The 24,199-nt window shown below is 46.3% G+C and overlaps 8 protein-coding genes across 8 annotated transcripts; 3 read left to right on the top strand and 5 right to left on the bottom strand.

Moving 5' to 3' along the window:
- Positions 1-3,835: 3,835 nt before the first annotated feature.
- Positions 3,836-4,339, bottom strand: N7533_009793 (GNAT family N-acetyltransferase; the record flags this gene model as incomplete). Its single annotated transcript, XM_057106443.1, has 1 exon — positions 3,836-4,339. The coding sequence occupies one exon, from the start codon at positions 4,337-4,339 to the stop codon at positions 3,836-3,838; it is 504 nt and encodes a 167-aa protein (XP_056957892.1).
- A 181-nt stretch (positions 4,340-4,520) lies between these two features.
- Positions 4,521-4,727, bottom strand: N7533_009792 (uncharacterized protein; the record flags this gene model as incomplete). The annotated part of the gene is made up of 1 exon (XM_057106442.1): positions 4,521-4,727. The coding sequence occupies one exon, from the start codon at positions 4,725-4,727 to the stop codon at positions 4,521-4,523; it is 207 nt and encodes a 68-aa protein (XP_056957891.1).
- Positions 4,728-5,691: 964 nt separating this feature from the next.
- Positions 5,692-6,984, bottom strand: N7533_009791 (uncharacterized protein; the record flags this gene model as incomplete). Its single annotated transcript, XM_057106441.1, has 4 exons — positions 5,692-6,175; positions 6,224-6,341; positions 6,396-6,768; positions 6,832-6,984. 4 exons carry the CDS (start codon positions 6,982-6,984, stop codon positions 5,692-5,694), a joined length of 1,128 nt encoding a protein of 375 aa, XP_056957890.1.
- A 975-nt stretch (positions 6,985-7,959) lies between these two features.
- Positions 7,960-9,802, top strand: N7533_009790 (putative isoamyl alcohol oxidase; the record flags this gene model as incomplete). The annotated part of the gene is made up of 3 exons (XM_057106440.1): positions 7,960-8,204; positions 8,278-8,478; positions 8,560-9,802. The coding sequence occupies 3 exons, from the start codon at positions 7,960-7,962 to the stop codon at positions 9,800-9,802; spliced, it is 1,689 nt and encodes a 562-aa protein (XP_056957889.1).
- Positions 9,803-11,372: 1,570 nt separating this feature from the next.
- N7533_009789 (putative glycosyl hydrolase) lies at positions 11,373-12,634 on the top strand (the record flags this gene model as incomplete). Its single annotated transcript, XM_057106439.1, has 3 exons — positions 11,373-11,846; positions 11,910-12,166; positions 12,226-12,634. The coding sequence occupies 3 exons, from the start codon at positions 11,373-11,375 to the stop codon at positions 12,632-12,634; spliced, it is 1,140 nt and encodes a 379-aa protein (XP_056957888.1).
- Positions 12,635-12,789: 155 nt separating this feature from the next.
- On the bottom strand, positions 12,790-16,048 carry N7533_009788 (glycoside hydrolase family 35 protein; the record flags this gene model as incomplete). The annotated part of the gene is made up of 7 exons (XM_057106438.1): positions 12,790-13,007; positions 13,062-14,862; positions 14,917-15,025; positions 15,078-15,201; positions 15,262-15,557; positions 15,625-15,938; positions 15,989-16,048. Coding segments are annotated over 7 exons (2,922 nt in total), but the record flags the coding sequence as incomplete, so codon positions are not given.
- A 992-nt stretch (positions 16,049-17,040) lies between these two features.
- N7533_009787 (glutathione S-transferase family protein) lies at positions 17,041-17,770 on the top strand (the record flags this gene model as incomplete). Its single annotated transcript, XM_057106437.1, has 2 exons — positions 17,041-17,426; positions 17,482-17,770. 2 exons carry the CDS (start codon positions 17,041-17,043, stop codon positions 17,768-17,770), a joined length of 675 nt encoding a protein of 224 aa, XP_056957886.1.
- Positions 17,771-20,105: 2,335 nt separating this feature from the next.
- Positions 20,106-21,965, bottom strand: N7533_009786 (Zinc finger CCCH-type; the record flags this gene model as incomplete). The annotated part of the gene is made up of 5 exons (XM_057106436.1): positions 20,106-20,735; positions 20,802-21,157; positions 21,228-21,528; positions 21,648-21,695; positions 21,765-21,965. The coding sequence occupies 5 exons, from the start codon at positions 21,963-21,965 to the stop codon at positions 20,106-20,108; spliced, it is 1,536 nt and encodes a 511-aa protein (XP_056957885.1).
- Positions 21,966-24,199: the final 2,234 nt, after the last annotated feature.

The following is a 24,199-nucleotide window of genomic DNA, read 5'->3' as shown; positions in this document are numbered from 1 at the left end:
AACTACAATCATCTTGCAATATAACTGTGAGGCAATGAAATCCACGGGCTAATCCCACCTGGGCATCTATACTATATTTTAAGCTAACAGCCGGGAAGTGCCGTGCCCTATAGACAGACTGTTGCTCTGGAAAATGCGTCAACCTAACCAACAATGTTAATTACTGCGGTTCATGCGCCACGTCTTGTGTCAATCATCTTTGTCCCGGAAAACCACCTAGTTGTTGTTCAAGCAAGTGCGTCGATTTAAGTAGCAACAGCTCAAACTGCGGGGGGTGTAATATTGCTGTAGGCATTCAAAAAATCCATTATGCCTGAAGTTGAACCTCTCACAAAAAGAATATGTGACAGTGCATCGGGAACGGCACATGGTGTTGCTCTGGCTTATGTTTTAATCATTACAACAGCCCGGTTCATTGTGGATCTTGTGAGGCCACGTCGGTTAGTCATTTTTCGCAATTTCACAGACCCTTCTACTATTCTTTGAATTAACTTATATAGTGTGATGGTATCACATCTGGCTGTTGCAGTGGAAGATGCCGGGACTTCGCATTCGATTCTTCCAACTGTGGATCATGTAAAAACGGAGTAAGAGTCCGGTCTTCAGGCCTTGTATTTCTCCCATAAACTGATACTGAATGAAATCCAGTGCAATGTCCCCGATACTATATTCCACTCTGGAAACTGCACTAATCTGAATAACGATGCCAAATACTGTGGATGTACGGCTTCGCCCGGCCCTGGAACCGTCCCAGCCTACTACTCCGGAATATGCGACGACTTGTATATTAGTTCGCTGCATTGTGGATCGAGTAGTGTTACATTTAGTCGTGCAATTTTCTTCGTTACCTCAATTAGTGGATCTAGGGTATTCAACAATTGCGTCCCTATTTAGTGTGGTCCTTCAAGCGCTACTTGTTGCGCTGGGAATTGCACGAATCTCAATACCGATCCAATCCATTGCGGGCCCTGCTCAGTGCCCTCTTGCAACTCCTCACAACCAAAATGTTGTTCGGGAAGTTGTACCAACGTCAATAATGACCGGAATTTATGCGGATCTTGCAGCTCGATGCCCTGCCCGGGTGTCACCCCTGCCTGTTGCTCCGGGGCATGTGCAGATCTCAATTCGAGCCCCCTGCGATGTTGTTCCTGCAAGAATACTGTGAGACTGTTTTTCCTAATATTGTATACTTCAAAATATGGCAGTTAATAAGAGCGTTCGGTAGTGCTCAGCTTCCCTCCCGACCTGTTGCTCAGGCAATTGCATGAATCTGAATACAGATATAACCCACTGTGGATCATGTACAGCTACGACTTGCAATGGAACAAAACCTGCCTGCTGCAATGGAATGTGCTCAGATCTATTTTCAAATGCCCTTCGGTGTGGCGCATGCAATATCAGCGTATGTTAAACCATGACAGACAGTATTTGTAATTCCCAGTCTAACTGAAAGTTACCACGATAGTGCTCTGTCACTCAGCCAGACTGCTGCAATGGTACTTTTACTAGCGTCTAAAGTGATCCCAAGTTCTGTGGCTCTTGTGCTGCAGTACCCTGCACAGGGACAATACCTGCATGTTGCTCCGGACTCTGCGCTGATTTGGGTTCCAATCCATCTAAATGTGGAACGTGCACCGATATAGTGAGCACTAGTGAAAGAAGCCCATTTGACACTCTGAGAAACTATATGACTGTATGTAGAAAGAACATTGGAACTTCATTTTCCCCTCGCTAACTCGATACTTGATTCCTAGTGTGACGCGACGAAAGCAACGTGTTGCGCTGGGACATGCGTTAATTTGAATAACACTACAACAGCATGTTGGAGTTGCTCTAACAACGTAATTATCGTTCTTTGGCCATATTCTTGCGTGGAATTGACTAAAATATCAGTGTTCGACGACGTCGCCAACATGCTGCTCAGGGATTTGTACTAATATTAATACAAACTCTTCAACATGCGGATCTCACAATAATACTATATGTATCATCCCATACTTCTACGAAGAGCTGGATCACCTCAAGTCATATGAGTCTCTAACGGACAGTTACAATAATTAGTGCACCGCTCTGGCTTCTTCCTGCTGCTATGGAATGTGTACTAATTTGTTGAAATCACCTACCCACTGCGGTGTTTGCAATATCACAGTCAGTATTAGTTATCTGTCTCCCTGCTCAAGCCCATTTAAAATCTCCTTGTCCTTTGCTGCCTACCTAAGCTGATTCAATCTAGTGCTCTGTCACTCAATCAACATGTTGTGGAGGCCTCTGTACAAATTCAATACACCTTCGACAAGCTGCGGGGTTTGTAACAATATTGTACGCCATTCTAAACCCATAAAAGCCATGCATGATTATGAACTGATATACTCTCAGTGCCCTATTGCTAATCCTAGTTGTTGTGGACTGTGCACGAATATGGTCACCAACCCTCTCAACTGTGAGGCCTGCAATAAAATAGTATGAAGTTCATGATTTCGCGCACTCGACATCTATGGATATTTGCTTCCTTGCTTATGCTAATAATTTTGTTCATGAAGTGGGCCGCAGCGATTCCCAATTGCTGTTCCTCGGTTTGTACTAGTATATTAACCGATAACAGAAATTGCGGTGCTTGTGGGACTGCAATATGTCATTATTCATAAACGCCTCGTGATGGGCATTCGAGCTTGCCGTCTGTAAGCATGCTGACCTTTGACCTAATTCAATAGTGTAACTCGACGGCTCCTTCATGCTATGGGGGGGATATGCACAAATCTTATGACGAACCCTCTTGCTTGCGGTACATGCAACACAACGTTTTGCTATCCCTCCCACGCATTTTTGTCTTTCTGAATATTTACTGATTGAACCGTTTACTTCTTGTGCTCGGCGGCATCGCCGACTTGCTGCTTGGAACGTGCAGCAATCTCTTACTTCTTCTTCCAACTGTGGAGCTTGTGGCAAAACGGCGAGTCTTTTCTTTCGGCATTTGCAGCTTGTGAGATTATCTAATTTGATGACAGTGTGCTGCATCAACGCCAACATGCTGTAATGGTGTTTGCGTCAATTTAAATACTACTGCCGCAAATTATGGATCGTGTGGTACAGCAATGTATTTTATCCAGATACATTGGATTGTCCGAGATCACGGAACTGACCACTTGAGGTAATGAACAGTGCAATGGAACTACAAGAAACCGCTGCGCAGGTTCTTGTACGAATACCACATATGACCCGCGAAATTATGGCACATGTGGAAAAGATGTGAGTATTCTCACCTTTGCATGTTATAATTAATCGGAAGAACCTCGGGACGTGAGCTGACTCGCGGATTAAATTAATGTACGGTATCGCAAAGTTGTATCAACGGTACTTGCGGACTCTGTGCCGTAAACCAAATATACCGCAATTCTATGGGACAATGTGTATGTACTCATTTGGTCCTCTGATCTTGGCAAAGCCGATGATATTGCAGTGTTCGCAGAACTTTACTTGCATCGGCGTAGGAAGCAATCCGGGGTGTGGCTCAAATTCATTTGTCTGCCCAGCACTTCTCGCTCCCACCGGTCCATTAGTCTGCGTAAGTCTCTTCCAATACCCTCCTATGCCTAGGTATTTTGAGGTTCGAAGCTAATTTTACTTGAAGTACTTGCTACGTTGTGTACTTGGTATATGTGCTCTTTCGCTGGACACCAAGCGAAGCAGACTATTAATGCTTCTTTAAGAAAGACTGAGACGTTCGACTTTGGAATCTTGGAAGTTGGTAGGACTTCAAATTCAAATCGTATTCAAGTTTTTACCTAGGTACTTGGCCAGATACCTATATAAAACGCGTACCGTGTTATTACTCCCCTCAAGCTTTCCCACCACGATCCAAGGCTTTGCGGAAATAAACCCGATCAAATCCATCTTCGGTCCTCCGTCCCTCCTCGATAAATCCCAACTTTGCATACAGTCGAATATTTTCGTACATTTTGGCATTGGTATAGAGTTCCAATACGAAGATATTTTGCGATAGTGCGAGGTTTTCTGCATGTTTCATCAAAACGCGACCGTACCCGCGCCCCTGTGCCGCAGGGTCGACAACTAAGTTATCGATCTTCACTGTCTTGGAGCCATCATCAAAACTGAGCGTAATTGCACCGATCGAGGATCTATTGTGCTCTTTCAAGATAAAAACTTGACTTGTTTGGATTACCGAATAGTAATCCTCCGACATTGGAGCGGGTGGTTTGCCAATGCGGTCGATATATTTGGCATACGCAGAATCAACAATTTGTTTTATAGCCGATGCATCATCAACTGAAGCTTTGACTATGGAGACCTCTTTCTGGGTAGATTGGGAAGGGGTGGCCATTATCTCTGTTGGCTAGAAATAGTCAATGATGTCCGAGTCTGAATCGTAAAAAGCGAGATCGTTTTGATTGGGGAAGAAGCTTACACTAGGCTAGGCGGACCTTTCTTAAATTGCGCTGAATATTAACATAAAGAGGTGAACGAGGTGATACGAAAGGTAGTGAGGGGATGACCACCCGAGGCTATCTAGAATGACTAAATAGTGGGTGGGATGACTCAAAACGCTCTGAGGCCTGAGCGGCCTTGGGGAAATCAGTGGCACGCTCGCGATACCGAATGAGGATTTCTGTGCCAGCGGGAATGTCCTTTGTCGCCCGCACGATGACAATATCGTCAATGAAGCTGTGCTGCACATTGTGCAAGCAGGAGTGATTGGTGAAGGATGCCATCCGCCAAAGTCCGCAAGGGGGTTCCTGAGCCACTTGAAAGTCACTTCTTTCTTCCTCAAACAGACCCTGACCTGGCGTGCTACCCGACGCATATAGGCATCACACGTGAAGGTGTCTGAGTACAACATATTGTCGAGTTGTCGAGCATCACCTTGTAAATATAAAACAAGGGCGAAAAAATTCAAGTTCCAAGGTTAGATTATATAGTAATTGAGCCCTGGCCTCGAGAGCGTCGCAGGGTGCTCGTAAGCACTATTAGTAACTACTAGTAATAGAGCTTGCTAGCTTAGAGATGATTGATCCATGGATATTGGCCTTGCGAGTATTGTAGGGCGCTTGCAAGCGCTATTAGTAGATACTAGTAATATAGCTTACTACCATAAGGAAACAGTTTCTCATTTGCACAGAGATCGGCTTCTTGATGTGGAGATGTTGACCCACTTCAAGCACGGAACTTATTCTGTGCACATGCCAAGTATCTTGAAAGATTGATTCCAAGTTAGCGTTAGCAGGGAGAATACCCTTTCTATCCAGTGTTATCAGAAGATCTCCTTGTCGCGAAATAGAGAGAGCATGAAACAGAGAGATGCTCTCTATCCAAGGTTAATCAGAGGGACTAGAAAGTGTACTAAGTTTTGGTAGCCTTGAGCGTAACTCCATTCCATTTCACCCCTCTCCAACTAGTTTGCTACAAACTAATGTAAATTCCATGCGGCTTTGTATGGGAACAAATATTGTGGACGTCAGCTTTCTTTTGCTTTTAACTTGACCCCTTCCTCCAATGGACCTTGTTTTAAAATCGAGAAAAGAAGCGGTCGATCCACTCCTGGCATTAAAATTGCATTCATTGAGAGGTAATGTACTAATTTTCATGACAAAAAGTTGAAGTAAAGGGAAATTCGTGAAATTCAAGTTCGCTTAAAGCCGTAAGGACATATCTCTAGTATATACATATTCAAAATGTTCAAATTCCGTGAGTGACATGATGTTGTGTAGTAGAGTCTGATCGCGATGTGTTATCATCGGAAACGACTTCAATGTCAACCTGCTTCGTGATCCCCGGGTTCATATCGCGAGGAAAGCTAGTATTGTCACCACCCACTGTAGCACTGTTTTCTCTGTCAAGAATGTGATCTATGCTGCCATACTCCAAGTCGTGAGGTTTGCTGAATTTGCTACGCGTCTTGCGCGTTTGAGTACCATCGTTTGGGTTTGTTCGACGGTTGCTGAAAGGACCACTGAGCTCATATGACCGAGTGACACTGGATAGCTTTCGTACGGACGAAATAATCAAGGGGCGGATACATGGAATCGACGAGGTGATGATGATGATGGCGTTTTCGACGTAACCCCAACGAATCAATTCAATTCCACCAGCGGCGCCAAGGTTCGTGATGCTGGGCAAGGTATTGAGCTTGGTAGTCTTGATTATGGAAGCCACCATAGCGCTGAAAGGTCAGTATTGATATATTGAAAAAGGAATTAAGACTACTAACACAATGCCCAGGCTAAGAAGACCAATCAAACTGATCTTGATACGCAATTTCAAGTTGAGATTCCAGAACACAACGGTCGGGAATACTGCCAGGAATAGATCGGCAGCCGAGTTGAAAGCTACAGAATATCATATTAGAAATTTCCGAGATGAAGTTTTATAGGTAAACTCACTGTTGGAAAAGTACGCGAAGTTGATGACTGCTTTGGTATCTCCGCAAGTTGTTTTGATGGTTGGATTCCACAGAATATTCACGTTCTTACAGATGCTCAATGGCAAGACTGCCGACGCAATATTCCCAGCCAGTTGGATAGCGAGGATAGCCCATAATGCAATCTTATATGCCTTCTTTGTCCCCAGAACTGCGACAAGATATATGATAAATGAGGATCGAGCGAAGGTTGTACTGAGGGTAACGATGGGAATTTGTATGGCGATATACTTCAAGACGAGGGAAGTGTCATGGGTAAAGGGGTTCCCTAGGGGCTTGCCGAAGCCGTGATTGACGGAAAGTGTGAGAAAAACGGTCGAGACGATCGCCAAAATCTAAAGTCAAAGACGTTAGGAGATCATGTGCAGAATCATAGATTAAAGGAGTCAAGTCCATACCGATGCGATGATCATCAGTACATCATCGAAGTGAAAGCGGTTGATCTTAATCTTAGCAAACACCCTAAGAATTACAACCAAGGCCGCTATGATCACCGCGACCCATAGCCCTCGTTCAAGAGCCGGGCCGTGGTTTGGTGTGGACTCTGTCATATCGATTTCGAGGCAGGGTTGACCTAGTTATGATGCCTAGGTGCACATTGCTGAAACGGCGTGGATATGTGTCCTTAAAAAGAAATCAAAACGATATCCTTGCGCTTGAGATTATACTTTGTAATAAAATTTAAGTCTGGTGGCTGAAAATTGGCGTTCGGGGAAGGAAATTCGGCAGGTGGAGGGCAAACGGGTCTGGTTCACCCGCAATCGAACATGACCAGGAAACTGCAAAACCAACTATGGTTGCCCCTGATTGAAAGCTAGACAATCCCCGGAAAGACCAATTATCAGCAGTGCTGTTAATGAGTTTCCGGACTTATTAGATTGTGTGGCTGTCCGAATAATCAAGTTCCCTGGCCCATGTGAACTCTGATCGATTGAATTCCCCACCGGGATCAACCTGATAGGGCTAGGGCTATCCGATCTGAGACAAATTGATCGCCCATATTCGGGTGTGCCTTAAATTGCGCAACAAGGTAGCAGCACGGTCTCCGCGGCTTTCCGGTTAAAGAGTTTTTGCCAGACCAACCAAGCATAAACCAAGCATTTTACCTGGGAGGATTCTCGAAGCTTGCCAATTCCGTCGATATCATGCGGGCTGGTTGGGATAGAAAACCATTTGCCACCAGATTGATCGGTTAATGTACGGCTCAAGTACCGAGACTAAATGCCTCCGGAAGGACGTGATCGCCGAACCATGTGGGAGTACGGAGTACGGAGTAATTCCATCGCTCGGTTCTTTCCCGGTCAATCCCATGCATACATTAGTTATCCACTGGTTCTGTTAGTACGGAGTAGTGCGCCGACTTAGACGCACTGGGGAACATCTCCGACAGGCTTGTGGACAATCAATTCTTACGGGGGTTGCCATTTTCAACCCAAGGAATGTCTGCTTCCCTCATATAATAGCAATCGACCTGTCGATCGGCAAAACCTAACCACACTTCCTCCCTTCTTCTCCTCATCCCCACCATGAAGATTTGGCTAGCATCAGTTGCGGCTCTTGCCTCAACGGCACTCGCTGCATCTGAATCTCAATGCCACTGCTTGCCTGGAGATAAATGCTGGCCCACCACATCGGCATGGTCTTCATTGAACAATACCGTCGGGGGTCGTCTGGTTGCGACCGTGCCCATTGGCACCCCTTGCCACGCACCCACCTATGATGCCGTGGCCTGTGCGGCGTTGAGATCCAACTGGACTGAGCCGTTGCCCCAGTAAGTGATGCTTCCTCCACAAAGTACAATGTCGCATGCCAAGGAGCTATGGTATACTAACCTTGGGGTTTAGTCTCGAATCATCATCTTCTGTGATGCAGACGTATTTCGCCAACCAAAGCTGTGATCCCTTTACCGCAACGAATCGGCCATGTCTGCTGGGCAATTTTGTTAGCTATGCCGTCAATGTTTCCTCTAGCAAAGATGTCGTCGCGGCGGTGAACTTTGCCCGCAAGAACAACATCCGTTTTGTCATCAAAAATACTGGCCATGAGTGAGTATTTCCTTTCCTTTTGTGTCCTTGTTTGTTAGGTCTATCTATTCCACTGGATAACTAATTGCTCATCTAAATTAGTTACCTTGGCCGTTCGACCGGTGCCGGTGCTCTCTCTGTGTGGACCCACTACCTGGATGGTATTGAATACAAGCAGTGGTCTGACTCTGCCTACCAAGGTGCTGCATTCAAGGTCGGTGCCGGTGTGATGGGTTATCAAATTCTTGAGGCTGCCAAGTCCAAAGGCCATGTCATTGTCACTGGTGAATGCCCAACCGTTGGATTGGCCGGTGGTTATACCCAAGGAGGTGGTCACAGTGCTTTGAGCACAGAATTTGGCCTCGGTGCTGATCAGACTCTTGAGTTTGAGGTTGTTACCGCGGCTGGAAAGCTTGTAACCGCTTCCCGGTCTCACAATTCCGACTTGTTCTGGGCTCTTAGCGGTGGTGGAGGCGGCAACTACGGCGTCGTTCTATCCATGACCGTGAAGGCTTACAGCGATGCGCCCATTGCCGGCGGTGCTGTTCAATTCACCGCAGCCAACATCACCACGGACACCTTCTACGAAGCTGTGTCCGAATTTCATCACCAGCTCCCGAAGATGATCGACCAAGGCGTGACCGTCATCTACCAGATGACTGCCAGTGTCTTCATCATCAGCCCTCTTACCGCGTATAATCAAACCTCGGCCGAGGCAAAAGCCATCCTTGCTCCCTTCCTCCAAACGCTGACCAAGCTTGGAATCAAGTACAAGGCTGCTTTCACTCAGTTTGATTCTTACTATGAGCACTACAACAATTACATGGGGCCTTTGCCGTGGGGAAATCTTGCTGTCGCCTCATACCAGTATGGTGGTCGTCTGATTCCTCGTGATGTTCTGGAGAATAACCCCACCGGCATGGGTAATGTACTGCGCAATCTGACCCAAAACGGTGTTATTGCGGTTGGTGTTGGTATGGATGTCTCAAACCCTGGCAATGTTTCCAACGCTGTTTTCCCAGCCCTGCGAAATGCTGCTATTACCATGCAAATCGGAACTATGTGGAACGAGACCGCTCCCTGGTCTCAAATGGTTGCTGATCAGTACAAGATCACGAATGATTATGTCCCACAGCTAGAGGCTCTCACTCCAGACAGTGGCTGCTACCAGAACGAGGCCAATTTCCGTCAACCGAACTGGAAAAAGACCTTCTTTGGTGACAATTATAGCTCTTTGCTCTCCGTGAAGCGGAAATGGGACCCTAGTTCCTTTTTCTATGCCTTCAAGGGTGTGGGTAGTGATGCCTGGTCTGTCTCTGAGTCGGGCCGAATGTGCCGCGCTTGATCGAAAGACTTCTCGAAATTTTTGAGATAATTGATTCCGAGCCCATAGCGCGTGGACCTCGAGTTTGGAATCGCCACGTCTAACAAGTTCCACCCCGGAAGCTTCCAAGTCGTGGCGGATACCTAAATATATAAGTGCAGTGACTCGGATGTAAACTAGAACATGCCAACGTATTAATAGTGACACGGATTAATGAATTGAGTTCAATTAAATTAGAAAAAACCTTGAAAAGAAACCTCGTCTATTCAAGCCCTGGAGGGGTTTTCATACTAGCGGTAGTCTGCCCAGGTACCTTGGGATCATTACGGAGGTGCTGTGAAAAATTTCCAGGGCGTTATTAGTAGCTACCAGCAGTAGCTATTAGTACTAGCTATTACTACTCACTACTAGTTTCAACAGGTGTAGACGCCGACTCGGAAATATCAACTTGGAGGCACATATGAGTCACTACTATCTACTGCTAGGTAGCAGCAGTACCTAGGTAGTTATATTATCGATGAACATGTTCAAATTACTACTAGTTAGTACCAGTACTTGACATTGCGATCAAGGGGCCGGCCATTATTTTGGGCTAAGGAACTTTCGAGAGCTAGTATGAGACCGCCTAGATGCCGAGGGAGATCTGACAGGCAAGTGCCAGTTCAGACAATAGCCGCTGGGTCTGCTTGATGCACACCGTGAGACATTTAGCGCCAATGGGGAGCATTCTGCAGATGGCCTCTCCGTGACGTCAGGAAATGACACGCGCATTGACACATGGCCAACATGAGAAACACTGCGTGTCTCATGGCGACCAAGATGTGTCTAGCATGCCTAGCTTGAAAGCATTGTAGAATGAAAATCACCTTGGAGTGATGGCCAAGGAAGGCCAATCACAACAACTTCCGATTCCATTAGATCCATTCGGGGCTAAGTAAAACGTCGCGCACAAAATGGGCGGTATTGACCAATCAGCCTAGCGAGACACAATAATCAATCCAACGGCCCAATTCCCAGGTGGCTTGTTGGTTAAATGGCTTGCCCGGTTCAAAGACTTCTTTCGGCAGGTCTCGAAATATGAGCCCGAGCGGCGCTTGATCATATCGCCCATGTTATTAGGTCCGAGCAGCAATGCATGAAAGCCAAGCCGGAGGGGCCAAGGCCTGGCAAGGGGTTCCGATCCTAAACACTGTGGGGATTACAACACAATCACCCAGCTATCCCTTGATATGATCACATCGGTTTACAAGTCGACTGCAGTCCGAGCGATCCGCTGCGCTCCACAGAGGTTCTCCGTATTCATCTTGATCATCTAGAGGCTGTGTCTGTTCAACCTAGACCTGCATAATTCTGACGCCCTGTGATGAAGTCGATCATGCAGATCAGGGGGATGGACAAGTGGACCCGCCCTACCTCCAGCGCGCTCTTTTACCAATCAAGTCGACAGGAGAGAAGAATGCATACTTATTCTCCATTTCAATTATGTGTCTAAGAACCTGCATTTCGCGTCGAAGCTATCATACTTAAGCTAAGTATCTTCGCTCACAACTACCCCTGAGTAGGTCATTTCGTGCTGGCACACCCTGGCAACATGTTGCTCTCTCGTGGTCTTTTTGCCCCGGTACTCATCCCTTTCCTTCTATTAGGCGGCACTCTTGCCAACGACGCCCTTGAACGAGCAGAAGAAGGTTTGCGCACGCTGCAAGACTTTTACAACGATGGCACTGGGATGTGGAATACCATCGGATGGTGGAATGGCGCGAATTGTATGACTGCGATCGCAGATCTTGCTTTAATTGATCCATCAGTGGTGGGGACCGCAAACTACGTCTTCAACAACACTCTCAACAAGGCACCATCCTCCAACCCCAAACCAGGTCCCGAAGTGAAGGCCACCTCGAAACGTTCTGTATATTCCAGAACTGGTAACTCTGCGAATGCCTCACAGTGGCTAGACTCTGCTTATGATGATGACGCGTGGTGGGCCCTTGCATGGATTGCTGCATACGATGTTACGGAGGAAAATGCCTATCTATCGCTGGCCGAAGGTATCTTCGATGCTTTGGTGTGTATCATATTCCATTCATACACACAGTATCCTCGTGCCCAGATGCTAACAAATACATAGACCAAGGCTTGGGGAACTCGGTGCGGCGGGGGCGGCATACCATGGAACCCCACGGACGGATACATCAATGCGATTACGAATGAATTGTTTCTCTCAGTGGCAGCGCACCTAGCTAATCGTGTTCCATCAAGAAAGAAGGATTATGTGAGTTGGGCGATCAAAGAATGGGACTGGTTCACCGCTCAAGGATTCATTGGTCAAAACAACACAATCAATGATGGATTATTGGACAACTGCCAAAACAACGGTGCTACAGTGTACAGATCCCAGTCCCCCAAAAATGTTCTGAACAACAGACCCGCTAACAGTTGAACAGATGGTCCTATAATCAGGGGGTTGTCCTTGGTGGACTTGTCGAGTTGAATAAAGCAGCCCCGAAAGACGTCTACCTAGAATCTGCAAATGTTATTGCAAGAGCTGGAATCGATACACTCGCTGATTCGAACTACGTTATTCACGATTGGTGCGAGACCACCGATTGTGAACCAGATGCAACTCAGTTCAAGGGAATATTCATGCGCAACCTACAAATGCTGCATCGAGCGTCACCAAATGAGATCTACAAAAAGGTTATACAAAATTCTGCGAACAGCATCTGGGCAAACGATCGGAACGAACAGGGCCAATTCGGTGTGAACTGGGCTGGTCCTCCTTCCTCCGGAAAAATAGATGCCTCTACACATAGCTCAGCCTTTGACGCACTAGTCGCCGCGGCGGCAATTTAATGATCATGATAATGAAAATGGAAATTATCATATTTGGTTTCTTGCCCGCCTATGACACAAAGCAATCAGCCCTATGTAAAAACATGAACTGCTCGGAATCACATCATCCGTGAATAGGTTCCTCTTCACCAACTAATGGACTATTACTGCATCACCTAGTATGCCCCCTCGCGCCACACCCACGAAGGTTGCGGCGCGGGATCCGGCTTTGTGTAACCCGAGCGGGTTACAGCCGTGGGGGTCAATTCGAGATTGGCAAGCTGGGCACCTTGCTCGTCTTGTGCCCAGAGAGTTAATGCAATGTAGTTCAACCCATTGTGATTCAAAATTCCTTCTGGGACTGGAAAGGATACCTGAGGTCCGAGATTGTTGACTGAGAAAACTATTAGCCCCGGTACCCTTGGCAGAATTCAGGTGTGACACTTACTATATTTGCCAAACTGATACCCGTTTACAAAAAGCTGGCATCGGTAATTTGATCCAAATTTTCCGGATTCGGGTGATTCCGCTGCAGACCCATTGAACACAAAACTCATCGGAACGTCCCATCCTTCGGGGATATCCAGACTGAAAGATGTAGTGAAAAAGCCAACACCAGCTCTTGTCATCCCGTCCTTCATCGGGCTAGCTGAAGTCCATTTCGAGACTGGTGGCTTTGGATTGTGATAACCTTGCCTCTCGGCGTACATAGCGCCTTCGTTTAAAGGTCCTCTCGCGAGATCATGATACTGCTCGCCGCCAAGATTTCCCGTCATTTTCCACGAAATGTCACTTTTGCTATGGTTTAGCAGCTGGTAGTTGAGGATACCATGCGGAAATTTGATCGCATCGGTACCTGGGGCCTCCTCATCTTGGCCCATGTCGTCAATCAAAACTGTAAGAACATAAGACTCTCCTGCAAATAAATCCTTGGGAAACCGTAAATTTTGAATCGCGGTGGTATTTGAGCCACTTCCAGTCCAGGATCCAAGGAAAGTTTGATTTAGCCAGATGGAATGACCAAAGCCAGTTCCACCTGACACGTTTAAGGAAACCAGTGACTCCATTCCATTTGCTATGAAATGACCACGATAAATTAACGAGCCAGCGTGGAACCCATAATCCATAGAATACAGATTCATTGGCGTGTCCAGATCTCTGGGATTGTTTGTAGTCCTCTTCGAACAGCTTGTCCAATTTGTATCATCGTAGGCTGCTTTGATTTCAGGTAAAGAATCAAGGTACCTCCAGTCCAAGATGGCTAGACTTGGTATTGTGATTTCAGGAGGGTCGTACTCCACCGTTCCTATTAATTTCCCCGACTTTGTGCGTGAAACACTCAATTGATCTTGATTGAAAATAATCGCTTTCAAGTTACGAACCGGTGCAGAAATCACCTCAATTTCTGTTGTAGCATTAATATCACCCGTAACGCGAATCGCATGATCTTCGATCCAAATCGAGCGAACAAGCTGCCCGCCTTTCACGATGACCATATCCTTAGTCGGTGAAGAAAAATTGCCGATGGGTGCTTTGGCAGGCAACTCCAGTGGCCAGTATGAATAAGCCTCGTTTCGCCAAAGAAGGTAAATCTCGAGATCAGAAATGCGGATTATGCGGCGTTCTCGCTTGACCTGCCACTGTAACACCCATGCTTGGCCTTTCGGAGTGATTGTGACGTCGGAACCCTCAATAACAGTCGGATTTCCAAGGTGACGAGACAACGCAAACTCATGCAATTCGCCTGCTCCGCCGTAAAGAATTAGTAAACGTGCCGAACCAGCCCCGCGTGCCCATGTGAAGATCTCAGCTGTGGAGTATATCAAATTAATGCCGTCAAGACTATAATCTGTAACGTGGAACTTGGAATCTCGCCCGTTAAGACTGAGATGACCACCGATCTGTGGTATGCTGAGGTTTCCGATACTAGTTGGTAGATGAAGAGTATATTCAGTGTTGCTTGTAGAGCTGAAATTGGCATGCCTCACTAGGTAAAAGTTTGTTCGTGTGTCGTTTCCATAGAGTGGGGTTACAGCGATAGAAGCTGGAGCCCCGTAGGAACCATTGATTCCTAATCCCGGAGTTGCTGTCAGGTATGCTGGTGAAACCTTCAAAAAGTTTGCTTCTAATTTTTGCTCGCTATACTTTTCACGCGAGACGCCCCTGGTTTCGGTGATGGCTGCCCCATAATCATATGAGGTATAACCTCCCTGGTAGCCAAGATTTCCCCAATTTGTACCCCCAAAGGTCTACCAAACGCATCAGCATAATCCCAACCTATAAAATAGCCAAAAATGACTAACCATATAAATGTTAAATATCTTAACCCCAAATCCATAATTATTCTTGTAAACGACTCGGACAGCCTCTTCGTTGACGAGTTCAGCGCATTTATCCTCGATGACCCCTCCCCTGCCTCATATCAACAATTGCCTTGACCCGAAATGGGATAAGGTTGACTTACCATCCTCCGCCCGAGCCTCCTTGAAACTCGACGATGGAAAATGGGGTGTTTGGGCTGTACTTTTCGTGAAGAACTTGCCAGTCATAAGGGAATCTATAGGTAGGCCAGAATGTTGGATTACCACCTTTTATCATTTATTGTCAGCCAATATGATATAAGCACATAGCGAAATCGGCTTACTCACAGTCGTAACGCAAAGGGTACGAATCAATTCCGTAAATATCTGTCTCTCCAAGGCCGGACTCCGGAGCCCAGTAGCCTAAAGCCTTGTTGTCATTAACGATGAGGGGCACCGTTATACCAGCATCTAACAGTTGCTTTTCAACATAATCCATGTACTCCCGGTTCATTTGGGTCGGAAATTCTTCTTCGGGAACATCCGGCCATGTTGCGTACTCGTTTTCTGGCTGGACCATGATCACAGGGCCCCCCGTGAGTAATTTGTGCCTTCTCGATAATGCGGCCCATTGTTGACATATACTTTTCCGTTGTTTTAAGATATTCAGGGTCGTCGGAGCGGATTGTCGCGTTGATACGCAAGACCCACCCTGGAATACCACCTGCTGTCGTCTCCGCATTGATGTACGGTCCAGGCCTCGCGATAAGATATATTCCAGCTTCAGTCGCAGCATCGAAGAATTTTTCAAGATTCCATATGCCGTCGATGACAACCTGTCCCGGATTACCTTCCACCAGACTCCAGTCAACGTAAAAAGACACTCCATTGAAGCCCATGCTTTTAATCTTCTGAAGCACATCGAGCCAGAGACCTGGAACTGGAAGTCGGAAAGGGTGAAATTCACCGGAGAAAATCATGATTCGCTCGCCTCGAACAAATACTGAATGCTTGTCCCAAGTGACCTGCCAGCGTTGGTACAATCACCTCATAAACCAGGTGGATTTTCACTTACTAAATCTTGTAAGCCATTTCCTGTTTTGATGAGCTTTGCATCAGCGGCTAGAAAGGCAGCCTGTAATTGCAGTCCGAGAAGCCATATGGCGACTCTTTGTAAATACTTAAAAAGTAGCATCTTGCTGGAAGAAATAAGGACTCGGACTTATTTCAAAATTTCATTGCCAGCATTCATTCATAGCCGGACTTTTTTTAAACATAAATTATTCTAACCCCCGCATCTTCATGAATTACCCTGCGGGCTTGCGGGGTATTGGAAGAGGAGATGAATCAATCGAGTAAATCTGATTGAGGGAAGATTTCGGGAGTGGCATGATCGGCAAAACCCACTTCTCCACATTTTCATGTAGCACGCTTGTGTGTAGCCATCACTAAAAATCGCGGCCTCTTCGAATAGCAAGAGTGGTTGCCAAGACATAGGTCCGAGTAAATGAGCCCAGCTCCAGGGCTATTTAGCCATCGGTACAGATGCCAGTGTAGGACGATCATACTCGGTCACATCCATTACTAAATATAATTGCATAGCCCAACTTGAATGCACAATACAGCATACACTGCCCAGGTGACATAGTAGGTATTCTTTGTGAACTGCAATGGCTACTCTATGCGAACATGTAGGTAATAACTGTACCCTGCATCCATGGATCCTTGACTGATTTACTTTACATGCAAAACCACCCGCTCAACTAGCCAATGGGCTTCCTAGCCAGCCCTAGTAAGTAATCACTTTAGGTTTCAAAGATCGGAGAGCTTCAGACTCACTGTTATACTGCATAGCAGGCAGTTATAACTTCAAATGACAAGACGGAATAAAAATCAAAATTCATGACTTGTATAGTCACGGATTGAGTTTTGAGTTGGTATTTGAGGTCGCATAGTACGGTCATTCGCCATACGAGTTAACTCATGAATATGCAACTTTAAATCGAGTCCCGACAGGCAGCTTGATGACATCACATTTCGATCATCTCCGCATTATATCGCGCCCCCGCCTTTTCTCGTCTTTAACCTTTGACAATATCGACCACTACTATCAAAAGTGTCCACAAAATGGAAGCTCATATTAAGCCACTCCTCTTGCATGCGCATGCTACTGGTCCCAATCCAGTCAAGATTGCGATCGCCTTGGAAGCACTTCATGTGCCGTTTACTGTGAAACTCTGGGATATGGGCGACGACCCGGAAAAAGGACTGAAGGGTACGAACTTTCTCAAGATCAACGAAAACGGACGTGTTCCAGCCCTCGAGGATCCGAATACAGGAGTTGTGGCATGGGAATCTGGGGCATGCATGAATTATATTCGGCGAGTATACGACCTCGGCAATCAGATTGGACCGTCCGGGGGATCGGCGCAAGACCTTGTTGATTTTGAGAAATGGGAATATTTTCTACTTTCAACTCTTGGTCCGATGACTGGACAGGTGAATTGGTTCAGGTAAGTCCTGCACCTAACCCCGACCAGGTATGCAGATAATCACTAATTCTTGCAGACACTTTCACTCGCAGAAAAATGATGATGCGCTCCAGAGATACGTTGCTCAGACATACCGGTGCTATGACGTTGTGGAGGAACAGTTGAAGAAGTCGAGCGGAACAAGCATCCTCCCGACTAGAGTGACAGCAGTTGATTATCATTTCGAACCGTGGGTTCGACTGTACAAGTTCGCCGGGCTCTCTTTGGATAAATATCCCTTGATCACCAAATGGCTTGGACTCATGGGCTGCCGCGAGGAGGTCCAAGAGGCGTATTGCAAAATCCAACACGATGCAAAAAAATGAACACTGGTCTTGAACGATGCAGTTTTTTCGCCTCGGTCGGGGATTTAACTCTTTCATTTAGTCAGATTGATATAGTTGTACAAAATAACAAGCTTCGAAGCTTCATGTTCTCATTATCTCACAAAAGAGCGGTGTATCACCCCGGTTAATATTCCCTGGGGCACCATGACAGGATACTGAGCAACGACTCAGAACCTTGGAAGCAATAACTCGCGAAGCAATAACTCGCGAAGCAACTCCTCCCCATCCTGCGATATCGCAGGCATCTTGCCACTGGGCAAATTAACCTGCATCGCTTGCTTGTGCGATTGAGGAGTCGGTGAGGCATCATTACGCTCGGTCCTCTAGCAAACGAAATCATCTGCCGAAGCACAGTTCTTGACGTGTTTGTTCTCTTTATCCTGTTCACGGACCGTCACCCATGCTATAGGTCACAGACTGCAGTCTTATCTGCTGGAGGGTAGTCAATTCCAGTGTACAGTCGCATATCGAGAAGAGGAGAGAGCATTCGAGAACTTGAAGGACTTCAAGTTGAGAATCCCCGCCAGGGAAGTCACAGCGCCCACCACCTAAATCCGGATTTAGAATACTATCTCGAGTAAATATATTCTTTACAATTAGTTAGCCCGTCTGATCGGGCGTGCTTTCGTACAGGTATAGCGCGGTCGCTGTCGGATTCCCGATCTGGAATTTCCCATCTAAGCCGAATAAAGGTCCAAACGCATCCTGCAACTCTTCTGCTGAATCATTGCACGGGCTGGATAAAACCCTCTTCATGAAACTAGACGTTTCACACATTGATATTGAGACGTAGGATTGGTCATTTTTCCAGACTGCACGTTGTATGTAAATAAGAAGCGATAAGATGATCGCCGCACACATGCTTTTACAAGATTCAGGTGGAAGTGTAACAATTTTCGCGGATTGATCAAAGTACAGAGCCGGCTAAGCAACGAAGTATTGTCAAAATGGCCGGTTCGTCATCAAGAACGGGGTCAATGACTGCACTCATCGTCGGGTAAGCCACGATGTAGTGCCAGGTGCCTGTTTTGGGCTCAAATGAAGTGTGGATTATTCATTGGCCGCATGCCAGGTGCTGACTTCAATGCGCTGGCAAATGTTTGTCTACTTGAAAGATGACACAGGCTCTTATTCGATTTGTTGAACGAGTCGGACCTTTTGTGGCCAGCATTATATGATGTATCCGAATAATATTAGTAGTCAACACTTGCAGACAATTGGATCTGTCAACGACAAGGAAGAGATGAAGGTAAAAGGGAAATTCAGACCTCTGGTCCAGAATGATTGAGACTAAATGCATCATGCCTATCCAAGTTCTCCCAGGCCCTTTTTGTGGCCGATGCAGGCTGGATTCCGTCGTCACATTCAACCTTGGAAGGAACCCCGCCATTGAGCGAGATCGTTACACCCAAAAAAAATCAGACTTTAATCGAATTTAATTTAAACCTTAGAATCTTATTAGTCTGCAGCATGTGCATTATTTTCCGATGTTTAATGATGGTTGAATATTCATTGCTATGCGGCAGATATGCAAAAGCATTTGCGGTATCAAAAAATGAAATCGGTATGGGTTGTTTACAATGATGCATATGATGAAAGTTAAATATGGTCAAACAAAGAATTTCCTAGGTATACGTTCCAAGGTTCTCTGGGCCTAGGCAATTCCAAGAATCCACCGTCTTGCGGGGTCCCGGAGTCCCTAATACTTATGACGACCGACATTCTCATTGTCGGCAAAAGCATGCATTAGATTTCGAGCGGATATACGTAGTTGAAATTACCAAAACAAAACTACGAGTCGAATGGTTCTAGAAAACTTAGTTATGATATTGGCGGTACACTAGGCATGAATGAACGTGAGTTGCCGGAGCACTTATGAAGAGACGGAAAAGATTGCCAAGCAGGAAAAGCGTCGCGTGTATTCAGCTCCATTTCATTAATATCTTCGTCAATTATCCCGAGGTCATACGTATTACCGTGGCACTGCTCAGAAGAGGCAGTGGAGGTAAAATGTTTTGGGCATTAAGCGGATTAGATATCTGGTTACCCGAAATGTGGTCATACCAACCTTCGTTTTTGATTTAGGCATTTCCTGCAGGACAGTATCCGCAGGAAATCCAACCCTTTTTCTTTTTTCTTACTTGATCAAAATATTGAGCAAGAGCACACTTTCTGACGATCACTGGATTCCGACTCTGTAAATCACGTTTCTTCCTGGTGGTCTGACCTCGCGAGGAGGATCGACCTTTAGTCAACTTTGCAGGCGTAGTTTAACAGTAAACCATCGCATGATGTTGAGTTATGCCCGAGCACCCTAGCCGAAATAGACGGTGCTCGGGGAAGTTTGACTTGCGATAGATTCGCCACTGGACGAGTATCGGTCTCCATCTATGGTTTCGATGGGATCAACCCAGCGGGCGACTTCAAGATCCAAGGTATGTCCTTTGTGGTTAAAGCGACACTGCCAACTCTTGACAGCCTTGCAGTTAGGCTTCTGGCATAGGTGCCCCAAGAAGCACTTGATTGAGCGACAGTTGCCTCCCTTTGTGCAGGGGTGTTGCTGGACAACGTAGCGGAGGACTTCAACAACGGTCTCGGAGACATCGCTGTGGTCATATTGACAATTCATATCCCCACATTCTCCTGACAAATGATAGCTGTTACAAACCTTGGCGATTTTCGCCCGACGGTGATATTGATCGAGGGCTTCGGAGGTAGGCTGGGGGCAGTAGGTATCTAGACGGTCGCCATCTTTATTGATGGGGATGTATTCCGTCGATTTGAGATTCTGAGGCGGTAAGTGGGTAAAGAGAAACTCTTGGGATCGTCCCACGATGTGTGGTGTTGACCAAAGTTGCTTAGGTGATTCATCTCCGGGCCGAGACAGATTCTGATTGGGCATGACGTGTGCTTTGATGCAGCCACTCCCAAACTTGCAGATTCCCTGTCGACGTGTCAATTCTGAGCTGGCACTAAATCAATATTGACCACGAATAGCGGGGAATAGTACCTTTTGGAAGTGCTTGCAGAGAGGTTTCGTGGGCCCCGCCCCATTTGTACCATGGATGCCATTAAATCCGTTTGAACCGTTGCTGCCATTTGTAGGGGAATGGGCCAGCTTCGTATAAGCCACAGGGACCGGTTTGCCGGTAGGAGTAAGGGAAGTAGACATGAACACCGAAGGCATTTCCTTAACGGGAAGACCTAACTCTTCGAATTCCCGGTGAAATCCAGCTGCCTTGATGAGGGTAATACGGTCACTTTTGCCCTTATAGGGAGTCAGAAGAGAACCATATCCAGTGTCATGGCAACCTGCAAAATAGATATGTCGGCATTGGTTCATATCGGCATACAACCGGAACATCTCTGGACAGAATGAGGTCAATACCAATGCATTGATACACGGAAAGGGGGTATCTTTGTCAGTCCACGGTACCTCTGATTTTAAAATCGCTTCCTTCCTTCTTCTCTGCGGCATCAACAAAGTCGAAAAGATCCTGGGCACGATTGAAGGCAGATGAAAATGGCGACAGAGATCGAGCTTCGTGTCCGACCATGCCATTTCGTGCCAAGACTTTGGACAGGCCCAGGATATTCGCGTATACACGGACCATAATACGGCACCGGTCGGCCTCAGCTCCCATAGTAGAGTGCATCAATTCTCTAACGGAATCGCTCAATTCTCGTGCAGCGTTGATGCCGCCATCACTGCCAGCTTTAATAAAATGTTCCTTGAACTGCAATTTGTTAGAAGAATGAGCGGCGAAGAAAAGGCAATCAATTCACAAAAAAAAAGAGGAGAGAAGAAAAAAAAAGGCCAAAGGAGGAGAAAGCGAGTAATGGCATTATTACGTACCAGGTAGCCATCACCGTCCACAAGAACCAGAACGAAAGGATTGCGCTCCTAGAAATCCATTAGCTCCCGAATTCAAGACTCGGCCTTGTTAGGCATCCATAAACATTAGTAGCATACCTGACCACGGGCCTGCTTCTTGTATTTTTCACGACCTTCCTTGACTTCTTCGTAGTCACTTTTCAGGGAACTGTAGTCCTCGAGAACATTACGGAATTGCTCTAGGACGAGCTGCAACTTGTTATGGTGAGACTGGTTCTCATTCGAGAGAGTTGCAAGTTGGTTATTTAGGGAATCTATATCAGAATCCCTCAGCAGCATGGCGAAGATGGTGGGAAGGCATATGCCCCCAAGAAATGAAGAACAACGAAAAAATCTCTCATATGAGGGATGAAGATGATGGAGATGGGTTAAATGGAGAAGAGCAAAGGTAAGGAGAAAAGAAGAAAAGCGAAAGTAGAGAAGAGTGAAACATTCAAGATGACACGAGGTGAAGGGTGGGGGAAAAAACAAATGCAGAATTTCGCCTGGAGCATTTCACCGCCCACGTTACTTGATAAACCCAAACCCCCCCTTGCTGCGAGTGACTGAGTGCGTTTGCACTTTATTAACCCCCACTCGTTTGGGCATACACTGCTTCACTGTTTCACTGCTTGACTCGCTATGGTAGATATCCATAGTGAGCCCAACTTGCTATTCTTTAGGCTCTGAAACACTTGTGATGCAGCCACCCCTTTCAAGCAGAGATGGCACCACACCATCGGCAGATCTGCGATATCTGCAATTTAGTACATCGGTCTTCTTGAAGAGTCGGCCCTATAGAATCACCCTCATGTCAGCCGTTTTGACCCTCTCTCACTTTTCCCTATTCACTCGGGTCTCGCCGGTCTGACATGAGCTGAGGTGGATACGTCATCCCCAGGGCCCACACGATGTGGTTGACGATGCCACATGATGTTTACATGTTTATATAATCCTTGAATAAATGTCTGGATTATCCTGAAATTTTGGACCACGGCTTGCTCACAATTAAGGCCAGGAAGGCGAATCTCGGCAACGCTGATGCTCGTTGCCCTATCATGAACTACCAGGGAAATAGATTCCCAAATATACTAGTATGCGTTGGAATGAGCGTCACAGAGTGACACAAGATCTTCCTATGCAGCTACCATCGCCGGGGAACTCTAACGGCTTATCCGGTCGCTTCTATACGGTCGCATAACTTATTCAGGTAACACAGCTTCCGTGAAGTTGTCAGGAACAGCACCCAGGATGTGACACGGGCGGATGCCATTTGACCCCAATGTCTCTGTGCCGCTTCGCGCGATCTGTTCTTATGAGTTATCGCCTGGATTTGATACGATTCTGTCAATACCCACGAATCTGTCTGCGGGAACCCGTCGTAAATTTAATCTGTAAGATTTGGGTTCTGGCTACTGCAAGACCCCATCGGGGATGTACCCGTCCGTTCAAAGGAAGATATTGCAGGTAGGTCGTTGTGACTGAAATTTAAGTTCTAGTACCTAGCAGAGTCCCTATCCAGCTCATATTAAACTCACTAGTAGCTTCTACGGTTTCTCATGCCATGGGGTTCTACTATTCGTACCATCGCCTATTGCCACTACCTACCTACCTACCTACTAGTTAGTTAGAAGGTAATTACTAGTAGTATACAAGGCACTCTGGCCGGATATGTACCTAGGTACATCCTTGGAGGCGGCCGTTGAAATTTGCTTGACAGGCCTCCAGGACTACTCCAGATCTTGGAACTTCTCTGCCTCATTCAAGTTCAAGTTCGAGTCGAACTTCAACATCAACCAAAGTTGAATCCAAATTGAACGAGATGTCGAGATGTTCGACTGGGACCTCGGGGGTCGAGGCGACCGGATCCAGATAGAATACACTTACCTAGTTATTCCGAGGTTGCGAGCCAAATTTCGATTTGAAGGTTTCCAGCTTGAACTTGAACTTGAATATTCGTAGTATTTCGAATTATCCATGAGCTCCCTGAGAATTTTTTTTTTAAAATAGGAAACTTTACTCGACTAGTAGAACCTAGATATTCAATACCTAGGTATTGGGCGGCTAGATAATGACCATAAACTGGATTTTCAAGGACCAAGTTATTTGATGTATTCCCAACTCAAGAGCGCAGTCGTTGAAGGATGTCGGCGACCCGCAGACTTCACTAATCTGGAAACTGTGGATAACATTGGTTTTATTTTGGTTGAAGGTAGAACATGTGTATTTTTTTATGGAATAGAGAAATTGAATCAAGTTCTTCATTCTTATGTAGGATTGGGGATTCAAGGGACTTCAAGTTGAACTTATGATAATGGGCAGTGGATGGCCTCCCTTAATTGAGCTTGGAAGCCCACTAGAATGGTAAAAATGATTGGCGTCCCAGGCCGTGAAATTTGTGAGATATCCATGGATGTTATGGAGCCCTGTTCTGTATTACAACCACTGCAATAGGTCTTTTCCAAGTCCGTCAATATCACAAGGTGATGATCGAAGACCTAAAGTGCGCACTGTGCGACTTGACGGAAGTGGAG

Source organism: Penicillium manginii (genome assembly GCF_028828005.1).
Source record: "Penicillium manginii strain IBT 31320 chromosome Unknown utg000006l:1.0-4164085.0:1.0-4166146.0, whole genome shotgun sequence".
Classification (NCBI taxonomy): Eukaryota; Fungi; Ascomycota; class Eurotiomycetes; order Eurotiales; family Aspergillaceae; genus Penicillium; species Penicillium manginii.
This window is presented reverse-complemented; position numbering and strand designations above follow the sequence as displayed.